Source organism: Haemaphysalis longicornis, unplaced genomic scaffold (assembly GCF_048455015.1).
Source record: "Haemaphysalis longicornis isolate Haplotype H1 unplaced genomic scaffold, Haemaphysalis longicornis Haplotype H1 scaffold_1, whole genome shotgun sequence".
Lineage (NCBI taxonomy): Eukaryota > Metazoa > Arthropoda > Arachnida > Ixodida > Ixodidae > Haemaphysalis > Haemaphysalis longicornis.
In genome coordinates, this window is record NW_027526203.1 from 325,005,867 (window position 1) to 325,027,897 (window position 22,031).

General features: G+C 49.9%; 1 protein-coding gene across 1 annotated transcript in view; it reads right to left on the reverse strand.

The window, feature by feature from the left end:
- Window positions 1-3,249: 3,249 nt before the first annotated feature.
- LOC144151773 (protein qui-1) overlaps window positions 3,250-22,031 on the reverse strand; it is a 733,079-nt gene continuing 714,297 nt past the window's right edge. Inside the window, 4 exon segments of the mRNA XM_077682912.1 lie at window positions 3,250-9,311; window positions 14,050-14,485; window positions 15,604-15,766; window positions 17,776-17,969. Of these exon segments, the coding sequence (XP_077539038.1) occupies window positions 8,788-9,311; window positions 14,050-14,485; window positions 15,604-15,766; window positions 17,776-17,969 (1,317 nt within the window). The 3' untranslated portion in view covers window positions 3,250-8,787.

A 22,031-nucleotide genomic window follows, 5' to 3' on the forward strand; every position in this document is an offset into this window, starting at 1 on the left:
AGCGATTGCGCTGGTTCATTTAGGCTGCCCAAAACGCCATTCAGGGCCCCTTTAAGAAAGAACTAGGAATACGTGAAAGAAGGTAGAAAAGAAGCCTTTCTGTCACCCTGGTGGCCCTACTGCGGATCTGGGAGGGCGACCCGCGCTCACTCCTGTGCGGGCCGTGCCAGGCCACATTGGGCTGGAGGGCAACGAGCGGGCAGACGAGCTGGCCACCGACGCCCACGATCTGCACCCTCCGCCCACGGCGGCTCAGGCAGCCGCGGATGACGCCCGCCTGCCGATCCAGCGACATAAGCGGGGCCAGCAACCAGACCCGAGGTTGGCCGCTGGAGAGGCCCCACCAGCCGTGCGTGCCTCTCGGCTGTCCTGCGCCTCCGCGTAGGGGGAGTGTGGACGGTCGGGCAAAAACACCGTCTGGATCTGGTCGACGACCCTTTGTTCCAGCACTGCCGGGCGGCTGTCGAGACCCCGCCGCATTTGCCCCCAGTTTGCGGCAGGGACGGCTGAACTGTTGGCCGCCTTCAGGGGAGGGGCTCGGCCCCTCGAAAAGATGCTGTGGCCGCCGGGCAGCGCCAGAGAGCGGGACGGAGTCCATGAGACCTGGACGCCTCTGGACTCCTCCCGGCTGGCCTCCGCTTTCTTCCCAGTTGAACTGAACTGTGACCGTGTGTGTGTGTGTGCGCGTGTGTGCGTGTGTGTGTGTGTGTGTGTGTGTGTGTGCGTGTGTGTGCGCGCGTGTGTGCCGGTGTGTGTGTGTGTGCGTGTGCGTGCGTGCGTGCGTGAGTGTGCGCGTGCGTGTGCGCGCGTGTGTGCGGGTATGTGTGCGTGTGCGTGCGTGTGTGGTGTGTGCGCGCGTGTGTGTGCGTGCGTGTGCGTGTGCGTGTGTGTGTGTGTGTGGGTGTGTGTGTGCGTGTGCGTGCGTGCGTGCGTGTGTGGTGTGCGGGTGTGTCCGCGCGCGTGTACGTGTGTGTGTGTGCGTGCGTGCGTGTGTGGTGTGCGTGCGTGTGCGCGCGTGTGTGCGTGTGTGTGTGCGGTGTGGTGTGCGTGTGTGTGTGTGCGTGCGTGTGTGGTGTGTGTGCGTGCGCGCGCGTGTGTGCGGGTGTGTGCGTGCGTGCGTGCGTGCGTGAGTGTGCGCGTGCGTGTGCGCGCGTGTGTGCGGGTATGTGTGCGTGTGCGTGCGTGTGTGTGCGTGCGTGTGCGTGCGTGTGCGTGTGTGCGTGTGCGTGCGTGCGTGTGTGGTGTGCGGGTGTGTCCGCGCGCGTGTACGTGTGTGTGTGCGTGCGTGCGTGTGTGGTGTGCGTGCGTGTGCGCGCGTGTGTGCGTGTGTGTGTGTGCGGTGTGGTGTGCGTGTGTGCGTGCGTGTGTGGTGTGTGCGTGCGCGCGCGTATGTGCGGGTGTGGCGCGTGTGCGCGCGTGAGTGTGCGCGTGCGTGTGCGCGCGTGTGTGCGGGTATGTGTGCGTGCGTGTGTGGTGTGTGCGCGCGTGTGTGCGCGTGTGTGCGGGTGTGTGCGCGTGTGCGTGCGTGCGCGTGCGCGTGTGTGTGTGGGGGGGTTGTTATGTGTGTGTGATCCCGCCCCGGAATTCCAAAGCTCAATCGATCAAAAACGTCACGTGGGCAACTCAACGGCCTCCGGCTCTACGGGGGGGGAGCCCTGTAGCGACCGGTGCGTCACGGAGAAGACGACGACGACGAAGGCGGGGGCTCCTGAACGACGTCGGGCACTCCTCACGAGGCGCACGTCTTTTTTTTTGCTAAAGCCACTGCGCGAAGGTCGTGCCGGGCGCCTCGCTCTGGAGTTTTTTTCTTGGTATTATTTTTGCGCTGACGTCAACGGACTAAGCTCAAGCTTAAACAGCTCTGCTGTTAAAAAAGCAGCTTACTTTTTTACTGTTGCGTTCAAACTTCGTTAGAAGTATAGCCGCTGCTACTAACATGAAAAAGAAGTGCATAAACGGCAACACAATGAAGTAGTGAGAATAGAGTCAGGGATAAGGATAAATACCGTGTACAAACACGCTGAAAAATGGAAGTAATGACTTACGAGTCGAAGGCAAAACACGAACACCTCCGGCGCCGCACACGTGCACTTGTTCTCCAGTTTGCTGTCACCCTTTCCGTGCGTCCTACCCGTACCAAGCAGGTTGCGTTTTGGAGTATGTGTGTGGAAGTTGGCTTAAACATAGCCACAACGAGCGGCTGTGGCTTAAATGACAGCTCCTGTGACCTGCCATTTGCCTGATTTGCGAGTTGTTTTCATCAGACCTGGGTGCCCTGCTTGCCATGGCTGTGGTGCCGAAGCTGACATACACCACTTGCGTCGCCCTTGTCCAGATTTGTTCCCGACGAGGTTACGGCATCGGCGCCGTGCATATGTTTGGACGAAGCCTTCGCCTACGTTACCTGAACACAGGTGCTCTCCCATCGTTCGCCGTTGGACTTTATTTCCATGACGCCGACCTTTTCATGGCCATGGTAATCACCACTCCATGTTGCCCTCTTCGCCCTTTGTCAAAGTAAGCGATAAAAAATTAAGGTGAAAGCCTCTGTTCACTTCTTGCAGTGCTTCCTCTTTTAAAGCGAAAGCTTTCTTAGTGGGACCGATGGCGTCCCGTCAAAAAACTAATGCATTTCCCCATAGACCGGTTGTTCGTCTGAAAAGCTCTTATAAGATCTCTGGACACACATCGCGTGCGTGAAACCAGGCTTCCATTGTGTGAATACGCTTACGTGAAAGTCGCGAAAAAGGAACTGTTCTAGATAAGACAATACACGCATCGATCATGAAGAAGGAGTGTAACAGTATACCTTATCTCATAAACCACGTATCGGTACACATTTAGATGGTTCGTAGATGCGTTTACAGCGTGCGAAAAGTAATTGCACGAGTTCGTTCTTCGTGTGTGATTTGGGTCATCAAGGTTTGACTATCGATTGGACGCACTTATAGTGAAGGTTGGACGCACTTTTAGCGAGGGTTTTAGCGCATTTTAATGTTAGAACGCTTTCGCGCTTCTCTCAACTTTCGCTTTCTTTAGGAAGGGATGGTGAAGTTTTTTGGGTGTTTTGAATGGCGTGCAAACCAGCCTAAGCATTTACCCTTTCCACGAGGACGACGTGTCGCATGGTAGCAACGTTTTGCACAGACGCCTGTTGGACTGCAAGGTTGCTCGATACGTCGCAGTGCGCCCGACCCACCAGCATGGGGATGAGGAGCAGAGGGCGAAAAGAAGAAAGAAAAGTGGCGGTTTTCGTAAAAACATCCTGTTTATTACTCCGTTTATCAAGGGTCCAGCTATACATAAACGTGGAAAATGTCAGCCACCATTCAGGTGTGCTTCAATGGTTTCTACTACGCATCGCATATGAGAGTTTAAGGATGGTGCTTGCTACATCACGTTCAACGAACCGTACATACGGGAAACGAACAGCCATAGGTTTGCAACCACAAAGGAACATCTTTCTCACCCTAATTCGTCTCTATTGTATACAGTCACACAGAGAAAACACAGTTATAAATTAGATGTCATACGGTTAGAAATTTTGTGTGCGGGAAGGGTATTCCGGTTTCAACAATTGTTTGCCAACAGCCCGCACCAAATAATCAGTGAGAGAAGAAACATTTTTCAACTCTTTGTAGCAAAGTAACACAATCCATGTAACACTCGGTACAGCGACATTGCTTTTACGGTGAAATCTATATTGTTGCACTTTGTAGCAAAGTTTATAAAACATGTGCGCAGGTTGAAGGAAAAGTTTGCTTTAGCAATTGCGAATTTTTTTCTCGCTGTGATGGGATGTTCGTTTTACTGCGAAAACAATTCAGAAAATCTTCTCTGCCATAATGACCATTGCATAGAAAAGCTCCTGCATCGCATCTCAGCCAACCCTAAGAACACGTTTTTTTTTGTGTGTGTGTGCACGCGCACAAACTTCTCCATTATTTTATTCACTCTTACGCGAAAAACGGTGCCGACCTACGGCTTGTAATTGAATGAATGGGTTGCCTTTGCCGTCCATCAGGCTGGCAACCAGCATTTGGCAGCACCAAAACGGCGTTTGTTTTGCTCACAGATGCTAAAGTGAACTGTTCGGTTGTTGTAAAACCGTAGCTAAGGCTGATGAAGAACGGACTATATGCTTAAATACCGTTTGTATTTTAAACAGCCAGTGCGATATATATCATGTTCTTTTTGTAAGATTGCAGAAGTTTCAGTGGGCCGCAGCTTAAACGCAGGAACAAAAAGGGAAACATCTCGCGTGAGACTTGGACAAACGAACCAATGGAGCAGCGGGTTGTCGAAAGCCACTAACAGAGTTCGTGGTTCCACCTTGTCTTAGCTGAACCCCCTATTGACATTGAACGGTTGGCCCTGCAGGTGAGAAGTTGTAATGACCGACTAGCTGTTATTAAAACGAATGCCTCAGAAACAGATGTTCGCTGCACCAAGAGTGCTGTGCTCTCACAGTGAATGCCAAAATAATGCCAGGAGAATGCATTTAAATGCATGTCAATAGGTGATAGCAACCGTTTGCAGGGCAGCGGTGATTTGTGAGCGGACTAATCAATGCATGAACATCTACAGCGCATCATAAATAGTTTAAGGATCTAGGCCTATTTCTTAGGTGGTCCCAAGACATCTGTCCCAGTACAAAATTTAATGAGTCACTGCAAGCGTTCAGAACTTTTAGGGCAACCTAAAACCAGCACAACCCATCTGTGTTTGTGCCTTCTCGGGTTGATATGCAAAAAGACCACATGAAAGAAGACCTTGTGGCGAAAGAAAACCAACGAAATAAGACGGCGAAGGTCATCCTAACGCCTACTGGAATGTCATCCGGCTGAAACTACGAAGCGACGCATTAGATTACCAGCGCTTCCCTTGTAACACAGTCAAGCAAGTTAAACAAGTGATGTGGACAACCAAAGTATTTTTCGTTTAGAAGTCAACGAAAACAAGTGAAAGCGATATGAAAGATCTTTCGGCTATAATGGCGCTGCGTGGTTAAGAGTAAGGCGGCGCAATCACAGGTCGTCAGGGTCTACGAGCTGCAGGCGTTTCAAGGGACGGGCCGGTTTTCGGCGCGCTGCCTGGTTCGGAGAAGGCGGCGGCTGGGGCTTCAAGGTGCACGGGGCTGACGTCTTTGCCTGGTGCACGCGTGTCTGTACTCGGCTACTCGGTGCTACACGGGACACCAAGCGGGAACAGCCGGGAAGCGCACGCGGTGCAGAGGTAACATTAGCTACGTGTCGATTTGGGCGTTTTGCCTGTCATGGTCGCGGCACATGCATGTGCACGGCCCACAGCTTGAGGGAACAAGAGATACGTATAGACGGGCAATGCCCCTATGTGAGGTTGTCCGTGGACGCGAACACCGGCTTTCCTGGGAAATAGCTAGGGTACACCAACGAATGCCTTTACGTGGGCCACAGTTGACGAGAGAACAGGGAAGGGGAGAAACGAAGAACAGTTACTTCCACGCACTGCGAGGCTTTCTGCCGCCAAGCAAGAGCAAGGCAGCCCGAGATGTTAAGGGTTTGAAGACGCCGTCCACTAGGCTGCGCCGATGGCAAGAATTTCAGCACCGCAATCCGTAGCGTCCACCCGTCAAATGGCTCCTTTGTGAAGCTAGCCGTGTCTCCGCAAACGGTCGCAACGCTTCGTCGCTAGTTGGTGTACAAATTTATATCAATAGCTAGCAACCGCAGCAGCAGTTCCGCGTAATGCGGATTTGCGTTTTAAATAAGTGGTAAAAATGAAGCCTCTAGATTCTTTAGAGGACAAAGTTTGTGTTGACATTTAAATATTATTGTATCGTTCGAATAGGGGGGATAATTTGGGCAATATTGAAGTTAAATTTGTCGTAACTGCATTCTAATAGCGGTTTCATCGAATATTAGCGAAAGAAGCAGCATGTTAATGTACAGCTGATTTTATACTCATCTCCGTCAGCTAAAAAACATTGTAGTTAACAAAATTTAAATAATTTTAATTTACAATTTTTGACGCTATTTTGTTTTTTTGATTTCTTTCACTGGGCTCAACTGAGGTATCCTCTCACCGTTGCTTGGTTTATTTTAGGGTTTTATGTAACTTTTTAAGGTGAAACATGAGCAGGGATTGCCTACCGAGGACAATTGCCTACCGATTGCCTACCGAGGACAGTTTAATGCCCCCGGGCATTAAAGCTGACCTTGTTGTTCCCCCGCTTCGGACCGTGCGGGGGAAAACAATAACAAGGGCTTCTCCTCAGACACCCCTAAGTTTAATACAAAAACACATACACAAATAGAGGAGAAAACGCCAGGTACTGTCAGGGGATACTTCACCGTAACAACGACTGCTAAGCTTTCAGTAGAGCTGAAGGCTTTGGGCTTCGGGCACGTGTGCGCTACATCTTTCGTGATGACGCACCACGTCCCGAGTGAACCTGCGCGATATCCACACCACAAGGAGGTGGGTGGCTTTTTACCCGTTACGCTGTTCCGACGGACCCTGACAGAAGACCTGAAGCACGCTTGCTATTAATTCAGACGCACTGAGAAATAAGGGCACCGCATAAAACGGCACAGTGCGAGAGAAGCAGCTCTGGTGGCGAAGAAGCAGGCGACACAGCACGGCGCACGACGCACGGCGGCCACCAGCTGCGCTTGTTTTGATTCCTTGGCATATGGTGTAAGATTTGTCTTGCGACTGCTTTCTTGTGTAGGGGCAAACAGAGGAGTACACACTATTAATAGCGCAGAGACGCAATTGGTGCACTGAATACGTCACAAAGGAACGTACAATAAGCAAGATATGCGACACCAATGCACAAGAGTCGGGGAGTTTTTGAAACGTGACAGCGGAATGCTGTCCGCCCTTATGTGGGGCAAGCGCCTGATGTTAGTGTCGCTTAGTATTGTTTCCGCTTCTCTGTGTTGCTCAGGTGCTTTAACCTCGGCGTCCCATATGGATTTCTGTGCCGTCTACTGCGCGACCGAAGAACATTTAGACGCAAAAGCGGGAACGGAACCTAATTCACGTACTCATCAGTTGATAACTTTGTACATTCACTGGAGGGGAGGGCCCGTATACAAAATACGTTAGGTACTTGCTGGAAAGGACCGCCTGCAGTGCAGCCAGCGCAGCACACGACAAACATTGAGCAAACGTTTGACTACAGGTCAAGGAGCTAGGCTAAGAAGAATTTGAACACAACCACTGCAGGAGTCGAATAGTTCCCAAACAGCAACTTGTGGATACACCATACCTCTCCATAGGCGTTCAAGTACGAAGCTGAAATTATAAAATTGCATCACTCATGTGTGTGTGTGTGTGTGTGTGTGTGTGTGTGTGTGTGTGTGTGTGTGTGTGTGTGTGTGTGTGTGTGTGTGCGTGCGTGCGTGCGTGCTTGTGTGTGTGTGTGTGTGTGTGTGTGTGTGTGTGTGTGTGTGTGTGTGTGTTTTCTTCTTCTTCTTCACAGCGTGTTAATGTTAGAGGAACGTGGAAGGCATTCCAGTACAAAGGTTTCTCTCTAGGCTATCTATAATACATCACCGCCTTGTCAAGGACGACGGCACGGGATAAACACTCGGTCGCATGTAACTTCCCTTCGACACGCATGGTAATATCATGACAACATTTGTGCTTAGGCTCTCCAACGAACATACAACGTGCAGTGGTGAAACAGAGTGTGCATAGTGGAAGTGTGCTCGAGCAGGAGCGTTTGCTGTGCAAGGTCAGGTGCTCACACCGAACTATAACGATCATACTCCAACAACGCGTCGGCCGGGATCTGTCGAGGAGCGCACTCCCTCAACCCCAGCCGAACAGCTGGAACACTTGACGCCACACGTCCACACGAAGACTATCTCTAGTTTGTGAAGCTCGTCACCTCAGAAAGATAAGAAACAGCGTGGGGGGTACATACATTTAGTGCCGACATTTTGGATATAGTTTAGTTTAAGCTGCCCTGACATATGCACTGATGTAGGCGAATCAGGCCCGCAGAGGTGAATTTCATTCGCCTTTTTTTTTCTCGGTGGGAGGTAAGAAGCGGAGGCAAAGTAGACTTAGGCCTATTTAGTTATTAAGTTTTTTAAGATCCCAAAGTGAGCTCTGACAATACCCCCCCCCCCCTTCCCAAATTGAACAATGTGTATACCCATTGCAGAATAGTTTCATGCACTCCAGTGATGTTGCTCTTTGATGATGCCTGGTCTGTCCTTGAGTCCGTACATCCGTTCCGTATCCCTCCACATATTTGCCTGGCTCGAATTTTTCTGTCTTGTCCTTTTGTCTAGAAAAATATCTTTACAACAGGATTTTTTTCCATGTGCTACAGTGGTGGGCATCTGAACTGCGCGCCCACAAGCTGCGGTACTCAACAGCTTGGCAGTGACTCCCAACTAAAATGCAAGCGCGTGATGTGCCGGGAGCCTAGCTTTCTGTCAGCGCGTGGAAAATAGTATTGGACGTGCCAGCCCCACATTACCTCGCCCGACAAACTCTATTGCTTTTCTTCGCTGGACTTGATTTCCGGCAGGGCAGCTAGCGAGTGATGACGAAGCACCATGCTAGTCGGTACAAAAGAAATGGCTGCTGCGAGTACCGTTATGTAGAACCGTGGTTTTGAACTCTTATTCATCTAGACCCACGCTCAGAAAGGCCGTGGGTCACCTGAACCGCAGCAGACTCATTTCTCTACCCCTAGGATACGCGCAAAGGCCGAAGGGGGGTTGGCAAGCGGATCGCGGCCTCCGGGAGACTAGGCGTGCTCCTTTCTCCGAGGACAATGCGCGTTCACATGAGGGCGCACACAGCCGAGTCCGTGACCGTGTTTTCGGGTCCAGGCTCCGGTGCGGCCGGTTCGGGTGCCTCCTCGACGCTGTTGGTGCGCGGCAGGAGCGCTGCTGCGCGGCCGGTCTTGGCGAGCTCCTTTTTCTCGACCAGTTCCTTCGGAGCCACGGGCGACAGCAGCGTGGGCGGCGTCTGCTGCGTGAACTCGGGGAAGCAGGCGAACATGCTCTGCTGCTTCTTGAGGATCTTGTGCTTGGGCAGCTTGGGCTTGGGCTGCAGTCCCAGGTCGGCGTGCGCGCCGCCGCGGGGAGCGCGCCCGAGGCCGCCGTTCCAGACGGGCGCGCCGCCCGTCAGCTGGAGGTGCTCGCGGGAGCCGAACGGCGACAGCGGCTTGCGGAAGTCGTCTGCGGCGGCCGTCTCATGCTTGGGCGACTGGGCGCGCAGGTCCCAGTAGAAGGAGTCGAACGACTGCTCCCGCTTCAGGTTGCCCCGCAGGAGCACCCGCTTGGGGACCACGCCGCGAAGCCCTGCAGCGACCACAATGCGAGCTCTCACTCCCGCGCACGCTTGCCGAGGTGGCACCGCGCACACGGGCACTCTCATAGAGGCCACGCTGCGGGACCCTTTGCCAGTTCAGCAAAACGAATGCGCTTCTGACTTGGCCCGACAACGCTCTTTCCCGCTCGTCCACCAGCTTTTGGCATGCCAGAAAAATAAGGAGGCTACCAGCTGCAAGCTTGAACATGTGAAAACTCACTGGGCTAATAGCACACAGAGCAGTGTTGGATACAGAGCCCGCAGGCTCACCCTAAAAAGATTGAAAGCGCAAAAAACATTAGCGCCACTTTGTATTTATAAGGCAGTTGTTCCCCCACAAAGCCACGATAAAAACACCTGAAGGATTAAATGCAAGAAAACGAAAAAAGACCAAAAACCGACTGCCTTAAAGCAACCACTTTAATGAGTCCAGCCAGTTAAAAAAGCGTACTCGTGCTGTCAGAGAAAAAGAAAGGATTCATGGCAGCAAAAATCAATACAGTGAGCTTGGTCCACAATCAAGTTCGATCACGTCCATGATATGGTTGCTACATTTTACGCTATAAAGTGTTCACTGCAGTGGAATGGCTGAGTGGATAGTTCAGAGTATGCGCTAGATCTATCAATGCTTCATCAAATCTCTATTCTTTTTTTTTTGTTCAGCACACCTCTGTGCGAGTTTTAAGACAGGGTGCTTCATATCAGACGCGTCCTCTCTGCTCCGTCTAATTTTCCTTCAAATGGGATGTGGGCTTAACCAGAGACATTTGAAGTCTTTTGGATCTAGAACCTAATGTTTACCGCAGGGTATCGAAGAGTGCTTCATTTTGAGCGTTCTGGCGGTCGCTATGGGCAGCGCAAACCATTACAGCGGACCACTGCATAATCGATGCGCTCTATGATGGCTATGCGCTGGACAAACGCATCCTGCGTCCGGCGCGTTTTGCAGTGCAGCTCAGGAAAACAAGATTAATTCACGGCGTCTCAAGCCGGGGTTATTATTACAGTGAAGCTGCCTATGGCTACGATCCACAAGATTATCTCCGACAACACGGCGATGTAGATAAGAATCGCACATGAGTGCACCTTGCGGCGCCCACTCAAATCTCCGGGATCGTAGAACTGTGTGCCACACCGTCAGCGTAAGAAAAATAAATAAAAAGAAATCCAAGGGCCTCCATAATTTCATATAAAACGGCTTATATTGCTCGCGGAAACATTCCTTCCCACCAATGCACTTGTGTTTAGAAACGATGTCGACTTTAAGGAAATCGGTGTAAGCTTGATCTTTGTAAGCTGGCTTTTTCACATTCTGTGTGGCGCAGTGAAGCATGGACATCTACGGAGTATGATTACAGAAAACGGCTCTAACTCTTTTGTAATCGAAAATATTCCGAAACAAATGATATGACAATTAGCCGCTGAGAAGACTGTACTATTGCGCCGAGTTTCATTTACTTGTCAAAATTAGTTAACAGTGAAGTTGTAAACGTTAGAGAATAACTGTCTGCTGTCAACTGATTGATTTGATATATGATTAGGTTGAACACGCCGACGCTACACAGGCGATGAGGCGCGCCGTAGTAGAGGGCTCCGGATTAATTTTGACCACCTGGGGATCTTTATCGTGCGCCGAAACCTCGAACACACGGGCGTTTTCGCTTTTCGACTCAATCAGAAAAGCGGTCGCCGCGGCCGGGAAGCGAACCCGGGTCTTGAGGTTCAGCAGCACAACGCCTTAGCCACTGAGCCACCGCGGCGCGTCTGTCTGCTGTCTATGGCCATCTAGGGAGGGAGTATGGTTACAGAAAACGGCTGTAAATGTTGTTTTATCGGAACTACCAGGGAAACAAATTATATGAAAATTAGCCGCTAAGACAACTCAACATTATAGGCAGCACAGCTTCGCTGGCCCCCCTTCTTCACAGAGTGAAGGGCACTGAATTTCCTTTCCAGTCCATCCTTCAGCGCTTTAGATCTCCAATCAAAGCCCAGCCAAACGCTTCGCATAGACGCCAGGAACTGACGTTTTTTTTAAGAAGCGTTTCTTGGGCTAAGTAAACGCTGAAATTTTAGTCTGTATGACTCCTTTTGCCTATCTGCCGTCGGAATCACCCCAAGAAAAGAAACAAATTTAACAGCTATAGAGACGAAATTTAAAGAGTCGCTTTCAAGAGTTTGCTATGTGTGAGAAACTAGAGCACTGCGGATTGAACCACGCAGGGCAGCGTTTAGATTAATGATATGGTATACTCGCGTTCAACGTCTCCGTGTTGTAGACGCTGTCGTCACCCGAGGCGCTGCCAGATGTAGTGCCACGCGCGTAAAATGCGCGTGAGCGGTGGAGACCCACTCGCGCACTAAAGATGTGCATATGCCCTATACAATCGCTAGTGTTTGAATACCTTGCCACGCTATTCGTGCCGCTCAGCGAGGCGGGCGTTGCAGTGCTGCCGCATTGGTGTCCGCTAGGGCAACTAGTTGAAACTAAATCTGTTTTCTTGGCTAGTTAGTGAAATACAAAAAAAAAAACGGCAATTTATTTAAGAAATGGGGGGAGGGGTTGTTACCTGGCTGTGAGAAGCGCATCGTCTTTCGATGTCATATTTACAGCGAAGCAAAGAAATACACGGCGAAATTCTTCTTTTTTGCCTCGCTGGCAATGTATTTGAGATACGGCAGCTGCAGTATAGACCAACTCCGACCAAATTAAACTGCGAGCGGACAAAATGATAAACGCTGTAATTCTACGTCGATAGCACAAAGAAGCAAAGCAGAATTGTGTAGGGCACACTGAGCCCAGCCCGAAGTACTGCTGCACGCTATCGTGCTGCTTGAGGCGTTAACAGTGTGACAACTTGGGTCAAGTACATACCCTAAGTGACGGTGTGGGGTGCTTGTGCGAAGGGACTGCATCACTAATGTCTACCGACGCCACGGCCAAGGCTATCGTGCCAGTGATATGCGTGTGGTTTCATGCAATACGGTGAACGCAGCGATGCCCTTGTGCAGCGGGAAAATACAAATGAGGTTTAAAATTCTGCATACGTTAGCCGCCGTGGTGTCTGAGTGGCTAGGACGTCGGGCTGCTGAGCACGTGGTCGCAGGTTCGACTTCCAGCTGAGGTGGCTATTTGTATGACGAAGGCGCAAAACAAAAGAAACACCCGAGTACACAAGATCTCTACACACGAAATAACTCCAGGGGACGACATTAACCTTGGGACACCGCAACGGCTCCTCTCGTAGCTTCTGTGCATGGAACTCCCATCTGAATTTAACGTAGATGTGTGTTGGCTCGTGCACTGTTCTCCTTTGATTGTGTAATTCACTGTGGAAAAATGACGTAAAATTACAGATTCCATTTATGAGCAGATATGAGCTTAATTGATTTGAAATGTTCGCTAATTCCCCTCGGTTCGACAGAACAGCACTCAGAGTCTACTGGAATAAACAGTCGATGTCATAGTTTTCATTTCACCTGTTTTGCCTGACACGAGATTTCTGGCTCACATATACTTACCGAAGCAATAGAGGACAAGTTTTGGCTTAACCAAAGGTACGCTCTAATTTGGGGAAGCCGCTGCAAAAACACCTTTTTGAAGTGCCCAGACATGCTCATGCCCACATGTAAATGTGTGTCTTGGTGCACCCATAAATGCGTTGTGTAAACCAGCTGAGAAAGTGCAATGTTACTGTTTCACCTAAGATATGATGACTTTTAGGCTTCCTTAGTTAGCGTTCCAAGGAGCGGCAATGTGGAGTAGTGCCAATAAACGTTCGCAGCATTTTTCTTGGTCCAGGGAGGTTAGACGTAGCCGCCATTTTAATACGAACACAGGTAGTGGTACGTTTATAAAGAAACGGATTTCATACTTAGGCAAGACATTTAGTACACCTTTTTCTAGACACACTATGCAGTTGGCTTCCACACTGGCCCCAAAATTTTGACCAAGGCTTCACTTTGTCTCAATTCCAGGAGGGCGGCAATTCTCACTCTCTCTTCCCTCGCCCCTTTCGAACGCCCGTGTTGCGCATAAACGATGATTGCGGATCCAATGGGCTTGTGATGGCGACTATCATGGCAAAAAAAAAAAAATACTGCATGAGTTCATCTGGAGTGGCATCCGTACCTCACAATGAGGTTACTAGAGCTGCTGCGAGGCTTACAGGCATGATTTGAAGGTAACCATGTTTAACATAGGAAAAGCGGTGCTTTTGTTTAGTGATGTTCAGTGATGTAGTGAAGAATGGAATGACCTTCCCCACGATGTTGTTTCAATCACCTGTCCATCACGTTTTACTTAAAGTGAGTCTATGCATCTGCAATGTTAACCTGTGCCTTTTAACGTCCCCCTGTGGGGTCTTTAAGGAAATAAAGTGAAGTGAAGTGAGGTTGCTTCTTAATTACCCAACTGGGCGGAGTGATCTAAACTTGGGCCATTTGGATATGGGACAGCCAGGAGACTTGGACTGTACTACTGCTATAGCTTGCAGTATATGTGTTTCTAAGGCTACGAACCAATGCCTTCGTCAAACGGCCTAAGGCCGGCTGCACCACAGGGGATTAACTTGTCTCTGTGACACACGCTGCTAGCTCTCCAGCTATCCAGGTGCACGCCCGTTCAACCCTAGTGGCTCTGTGCGCGGACGAGGTCCGCTAGCGGGTGCCTCCCACGCCGCTGGCGTCGGCGCTCACTTAAGGCCGCGAAGAGGGCCTTGCGCTCACCGAGCGTCTTGGGCTCGTCGCCGACGGGCGTTCCGGGAGGCAGGTCGAGCATGAGACCCTTTCCCGGGTTGTTGAGCAGCCGCAGCATGGGCACCAGCGTGGAGCTGGCCAGCTGAACGACCAGGTGGCCCGTGTTGAGCGACGTGGTCACGGCCAGGACTGTGGCGTGCAGGTCGAAGCTGGCCACGCGGTGGCCGTTCTGCGTGTTCCACAGCTGCAGCGTGTTGTCGTCCGAGCTGGACACGGCCACCGAGCCGTCGAGCGTCAATTTGGTCGCCCGTATCGCCTCGGTGTGGCCGCGCAGCACGAACCGGTCGCTGCCCGTCGCCACGTCCCACACGATCAGGCTGCAGTCCTGTGAGCCGGACACGGCCAGCGAGCAGCGGAACGGCGCCACCGCCACGCACGTCACGGGGCCCTCGTGGCCCACCAGCACCTGCGACCAGGAGGCGTCCCTCCTCTCAGACGCCCTGTGCGAAGGTTTGCCTCGAACGTGCAGTTATTGCAGGTGACCTGAGAAAGCTAGAACACAACCAAGTGACGTCGAAGCAGATATTATTCGGGTGAAAACGACAACCAAGGCCTGCTTGTTGTTGGTCCTTCAAGCCCAAATTGACATGCCTTGAGTGGGATGAATAGCATCGCTGAAGAACTCAAGGGGTCTACATTAAAAAAATCTAGATAACATCTGCGGGTCAGCCATAGGCCTTTTTCTCCATGCGTGCGGAAGGATGTGAGTTTTAGAAAACGGGCTAAGGATATAGCAGGTAACCACGCTACTAATTCAGGGTTTAACACGCAAAAGCAACTCCTGGGCTATGACGCGCAGCTTAGTGAACGCACCCCAAATAACTGACGCCTCCGAATTTCGTAACCTCGCGGACGCACTTATTTCCATTTCCTACGCTCCTTTTTCTCAAGCAGGGGGAATTGTCAAAGCTAAATGTGACTGAATCTCGTCTAGAAACCGTACAATCTCTCTCTTTTCGAGGATAATGAAGCCGCAATAAGAGAGTTTATTGCGCAGTCATAGGAATTCAGGCTTCTGAAGCCGAGAATCGAAGGTCGTGGAGGGAAGTAGACTAAAAGAAAGTAGACAGCTCTTTTGAAGGTGGGATAAACAGAAGCAGTAGTAGGGGTAGTAGGGTACGTACAGAAGTGCCCACGAATAAGTGAAAAGAAAATCAATTTGAAAGGACGAAATAGCTTGGAGTGGTGTAAAAAGCCCCAAGCCACTCAACAGTTTTTGAGAAACGACCCAAGTAGTGACAGGTCCTGTTGCCGCTATTTTGATACAGAGAGCATGCGAGACGGTCGTTTAAGACCTTTCTCGAAAGGAACCAGGCGCAACAACGGCACTATCAAGATGTAATCGTGAGTGAGTAGTTCTCAGCAGCAGCAGCAGCAACAATTTTTTTAACACCACCAACAAGCTGTTCTGCTCTTGCTTATACGTCGCGACGCGAACACGGCATCATAGCCATAATGCCACTGCTCCCACGCTGTGACATCTTTGAAAGGAAATTGAATTGCATGCGGAGAGTTCGTGCTCACTTGTGTCAGCTTTGCGGTAGCCACTTCCCACACTTTGAGTGACATGTCTTGCGAGCCGGTGACGATGGTTTGACAGTCGTAGGTAACGGTGTAGCACAGTATGGCGTCACTGTGGCTTACCGTCTTTTCACTGTCGGTTTCAAACACGGGCCAATATTTGACGCTGCAAAGACGAATGAAAACATACGGCATGAACGAATGTCGAAAACTTGCCACACCTGACATAGTCTGCCACTGTGAAAAGCCGGCTCGATGACGAGGCCCTATCGCATAAAAATAAACACCGCGTTAGTTTCTGAATAAGCGTTTCGTGTTGGTTGACTCGATAGGAGCAGCTTAGCTGTGCGTTTTTTATTGGCCATATCGAAGTGGAGGTCATTGCATTAGTATTCACTTTGCTAGTAGCTACGTAATCGAGAAGGGGGGCAGTTATCGAGTCGGCTTTGCGATTGCGTAACAATGACGTTTTGCATCTCATAGTAAGAACAAAGAACTCCGGATCAGGACAATGCGTTGATCGTGTGCCGAGGTCAGACCGAAGGCTAGGTAAACATTGCTTTACACTGTCCATGAATTATTTAGTAATACGTTCAATTTACACGTAATATCAATTGAAACACACCAAACAAAACGCGTGGATATGGGCCTGATAAACTTTACGCCTTAAAGGCACCTGATATGGAGAGCTTAGAGAAGCCCTAAATAGGGTTCCGAAGGCTGCCATTGCAACTTGACAGTATAGCAACAAAAACTTGCCGGAAGACGTTTATGAAATGAACTAAGCATAATTACCCAGGACTCATCGTACACTCAACTCTTCCAGCCCTCCAGCATAAAAAAAAGCACCTCAACGAAGTAAATACAGGGTTTGCAGTCATAGGCATGATAAGGCACTGCTGCGTGTAACTGCTTTTGCGGTGCCCACACTTCAGCAATATGCCAGCTGCTGATCGTGTCTCCTGCCACACTTGCAATTGCAGATAATCTTGCCAGATGTTGCACTGGTTCTTGTGGGTAAATGTCGCCAAGGCTTCCACTATACTGAACTGCGAACTGCAGCCTCTGAGGTCATCGAGGTTAAGAGACCAATTTCCGACTTGCAAAATCACACCCAATAGGCGTATCAATGAAGTAGCTTAGTTTTATTGTACGGGCCGATACTCCTTGCGGTAGCATTTCTTAACGAAACTACACTTTGAACACAACGGTGCCATTCTTGTTAAAATCAACAAGCTTCATAACACCTCCGGTTTCATTGGTGACTCCTAACGGGTGGCAATCGGTCATGCCTATATATATACAATCTGAAAGAAATTACAAATGCGAGCCGTAAATCATTTTCTAGGGTGCATGTCACCCTGTGACACTTTTGTACGCAATCAGCGCGTATCACCAGCGAGCCTTTGCAAAGTAAACTTCTCTTCGTCAAGTGTACCGAAGGTGCTTTAAGATAATTTTTGGTTGCGGCCGCTTGGCCAGAGCTACTTATTGTAGTATTGAAGCTGCTTAAAGATACGATAATGTTTATTTGTAATAACTCGGCAGAACTACGCATCCCGTTCTTCGCTCCTGTAGCAGCTGGCCGTTTGCTTCTCAGTCTACATGTAAGAAAACAACGGTTACGATAGAGTTTCTCAATGTTGGCGTGTGATGCACTTCCGTTACATATTTCACGAAGCTTCTGCTCCACATTCCATGATGTCCCCCCCCCCCCCCCCAAAAAAAAAAAACACTTAGGCAAAATTTTTACTCAAACAACAAAAATCATAATTCAGTGCAGAGCGCTGTTTTCGTTGTGCCACATAAATTGCACAACGCCGCATCATCTCTGCGAGCAAACTCGGTTACAGCTCGGAGCCGTTGCTGAAATATGCAACCGCCCGTTTCCTCTTGTTAAAGCTTTTTCTTTCTTAGTAATAGTTCGGGGCTTGTGGGGGGAAAGCTGTTGCAAGTGTAGCGCTAAGCTAGACGGGGTGCGCAATGTCGGGTTAGGCACCATGCGAGCGGTCGTGTCCCCCCGGCGATTATTACTCCCGAGGCGGTCATCACGCGCTCGATGTGCAACTTCTGAATAAGCCATGACCAGGGTCAGTGCGGGCCGTCTCATCTCATCCGAGGCCGCCTGGGAGAACAAGGTTACGCACAAGACTCGACGCCGAGGCAGCAGTTCACCTGTTATCGCTCTTCCCACCAACGGTAAAGACGACGTTAGCGTGCAGCGTGACCTGCTTCGCTGTCTTGGCGCAGCTGACCAGCTGCGTTGCGCTGTCGGCGGTCCAGAGGCGGTGCATTCCCTGCGCATCCACGGACAGCACGCGCCGGCTGTCCGAGGTCACGAACACGCTCACGATCTTGCTCTGGTGCTCCTGCGGTCACAGGGGACGACGCATCCGTGAGAGCGCGGTTTCATCATCATCACCAGCCTATCTACGCCCACTGCAGGGCAAAGGCCCCTCCCATTATTCTCCAATTATCCGGGTCCCGTGCTAGCTGCGACCAATTTATCCCAGCAAACTTTTTGATCTCATCTGCCCATCTAACTTTCTGCCGCCGCCCCTTGCCCCGCTTGCCTCCTTTATGAATCCACTTTGTTACCCTTAATGACCAACGGTTATCTTGCCTTCGCATTACATGCCCTGCCCAAGTCCATTTCTCCTTCTTAATTTCTACTAATATGTCCTTAACACGCGTTTGTTCCCTGACCCACTCCACTCTCTTCTTGTCCCTTAATGTTACACCCATCATCTTCCGTTCCATTGCTCGCTGAGTCGTCCTCAATTTAAGTTGAACCCTCTTAGTGAGCCCCCGAGTTTCTGCCGCGTCAGTGAGTTCCGGTAAGGTGCAGCTGTTATACACTTTCTTCTTCAGGGACAATGGTAGGCTGCCATTCATTATCTGAGAGGGCCTACTGAATGCACTCCACCCCATTCTTAACCTTCTAATTATCTCTGCCTCATGGTTGGGATCCGGGGTTGGGATCCGAGCGCGCAGTTTACGAATCACTTAAAACCAGAAACTGAGCTCTGACCGAAGCACATGGGCCCCACGCAGAGGCCACACCCTCGATTTCGTATGTCACTAGTCCGAGCAGTTCATTTTGTTAGGCATCGCATACGTGGATGCAGCCTATCCAACAACGAGAAAATGCAGTGCACCGCCCCTGTAAAGGATGCAGCGCTGCGCACAGGCTAGTCTTCTGGGGAAAGGGCTACACTTATAAATATGGACCGTGTCATTGGTCCAGGAGGAGCCAATCTTCATTCCCGGACGGTGCAAGCCGACCTGGTCTCGATGCTAATAAGTTTTCTAGCAACACAAGCTAGATAGGGAGAAACGCATAACTAATGCCCACAATACGTTTTAATTGCTTCACTCGTGAACCAGCAACCAATACTCGTTAAGCGATTGGTGACCATCGCCGTCGCACGACCAGTCACACACATCGGCGTAGTTGTTTTTGGGTAACACAAAAATAGTACCGAAACCGAGCGCTACAGTTTTTTCATTCTAGCTCTAGCGGGTGCTGTGCCAAGGCAAGGTGGGCTACAGGGAAACCGCTATTACTGGGTTTCGCAGCGTGACATCGCAAGGTTACAAGACCACGCATAAAACAAAACAGCACATACATACGTGTCTTAAAATGTGTTTCAATTTGTAGACATTGTGAGAAGCAGTCTGGTGAAGTTTGAATAGGCGAAAAAACAACAGAAGTGTTTTAACAGGCCTACATCTACCACTGCCGCAGGCTGAAAGGCTGAAGTTGCGCTAAACTTAAAGAAATTAAAGCGTCAGATTTGTCAAAATTATAAACAAGCAACAAGGGAATGCAAAATCATCAGGTTTCTAAAAAAATATAGTAAAAAATTCGCATACTCTGCGCAGTTTATGTGCGATGAAGTTGCCATCGAAACTGTAGGAGCAAAATACCGGGTTCCGTCGTAGTCGTGCCTGTGGCGTGAGGGGGCAACACTGCTTTGCTTTGATTATTTCCAGCTACCGATTTAGCACAGTTCTAAGTTAGTCATCGCAACAAACCTTGTAGCGTTATATTTCATCCTAGTCGACAAACTTGCTGCGATCTTCTTAAGCAATTCACATTGCAACCTCTTTTACAGTTGTTTTCCGCAACCCTACGCGACCACCATTTCGGCTGCCGCGGACACCGCACATGGATGGTGCGGCTCACCTGGTAGTACCAGAGTGCGAGTGTGCGACGTGGCGACGGTGTAAGACTGCTGTTCGTGTGACATACGTGATGTTGGCGACGATTTTCTAGAGTTTTCGTGCGATAAACGTTTATTCTCTCTCTCTCCAGTGCGAGTGAACTGTCGAACAGAAACACGAAAAACAAAGTCCGGTTTTGACGGAACAAGTATGTATACTATCCCGCGACTTACGGTCAATTTTATGGATTATCCACCTCCCGACATCGACGAAATCAGAACCTTGATTACGCACATATCAAACTAGAGCCACTAAATAAGCTACGTTAGTGGCTCTATATCAAACGGCTAATATCAATACTTGTAGTCACCGTTGGCCGCACAATGCGTAGCTCCCACAGCTACTACTGCAAAATGTTTTTCGCTTATTGAAGCATACTATGTGCAAATTCGGCGCTATTGCCACTTTTCAAGATAATGTTTTGCCGAGCAGTGAACTTGCCGGCTTTCGCGAAAATTGGAACATGACTCCAGTGTCTGCTGTTCGCGTAGGGTGTGTATAATAGCCACCCACTCAGAAAAATTGAGCACATTCATATAGTACCAGAAAGGGCCCCGACTGTATAAGCGCCCAACTTCGGTTTCGTAAATATCAGATCTTTGTATAGTAGTATATTCAAACCGAGGTTGGATTTTTTTATCTCCGGTTTATTAACGAAGTTCGAAGTTGACGCTTGTTTGGTTTTTATGAAGAGTTGGGCTCTGTGCAACGAATAAATGCAGAGGAATTTTGTTAGCGCCTCTTTCAGGTACGCAACAACGTACAACCGTTTGCATTGCGGTGGAGTAAACTTTTAGTCAGAAGCATTGTTTTCTTTTTTTCGTGCCGTCCGCACCAGGTAACCCGCTCCCTCCCCTTCGCTGTCTCGGCCTCAATCTGTCCGTCACAGCGCCGTACCCCGCGCTGCAAGTGCATGCGCGTCAGTCGTGAAAGCGCAGGACCGAAAGGCACTCGTATGGGCATACAAATTGAGTTTGAATGATTCTTTGTTACGAGGCTAAAGCAACGGTACAGGTCGACCGAAAACAACTCAGATCTGACCGAGATAGTCCTTACAAATTGGGAGAGAGGAGTGACTGACCGCACACATGCAAGTATAGCTTGTATTCACTGGCGAGGCACGCATGCAGGCAGCCATGTGAGTGCGCCGTCACAGGTTACGTCGGGCTCCGCGGAATGGCGGTACTTCTCCGTGCTAAGCACATGATGTGTGTTCGACGTTACAAACTCTACCCTACCGAACGCGTAATAATGCCTCGACTCCAATGTGAGTGCGATTAATAACATCTCTGTTGACACCTCCGTTGAGAGTAAGGTTGAAACGGAGCAGACGACACACGCCGGTATTTTTTTTTTTAGCGGCGTGCGGGCGCCCTGGCACAAGCCGCGCCATGTCTGTGGCGCTTCGGCCATGTCCGCGGCCGTTTCCAGTGTTGCCAAGTGAAGAAATTGACAGCTATACTTTTCAATGAATACCATCTATTAGCTATCAAAGAACTCCTCAGCGCGAGCTCAATACAGCCGTATTGGACCACACACACAAACAAGGAAGAAGGAGGTCCGAAATTTGTCAGCTGTGTCGCAGAAAATGCCCATGCAGATGTTTGTGTCGAACAATTCCCCATCACGGGGTGAATGCAACAATACGGGCCTACTCGAAACGTGGTAAGGTTTCCCCAAAGAAGGATCCTCCCTAAATTTCGTAAACTGAATTACGTGGCTACACCCCCAGAAATGCCATATCGAACTACGGCCTCATTGCACCACAGCTGTTCAAGATGGGCCATCGGCAGTTGGTAGGAGAGTTTTGGGGTTTTGTGAGTGATTTGACGCGTGGCATAAACTGCAGGAGTACGACGAGGATAGCGATGAGGGAACCGAAAAGGAGCGCGATAGGGATATGGGCAGGGTGTAGGACCTGTAGCTAAGCAAATAGTTAATCAAATAGTTGCAAGTGTCTTGAATCCCCGTTGAAGTTCCTGAAATCGAATAAACGTAAGCATTCGAGGCTCAGAGCAGAAACTCAAGTCAGGATATTTTACACGGCTTCACATCGGCGGCCTGCGAGAAACACCGCCATCGCCACGCATTCCTTTCAAGAGCACTTCCTCAGAGCTATACACTGAAAAAGAAAGCTACAATTGGGGCTTTACGCGCCGAAGCTGCTTCTTGCGACCGCCCTACCCGAAATACGAGAGACATTT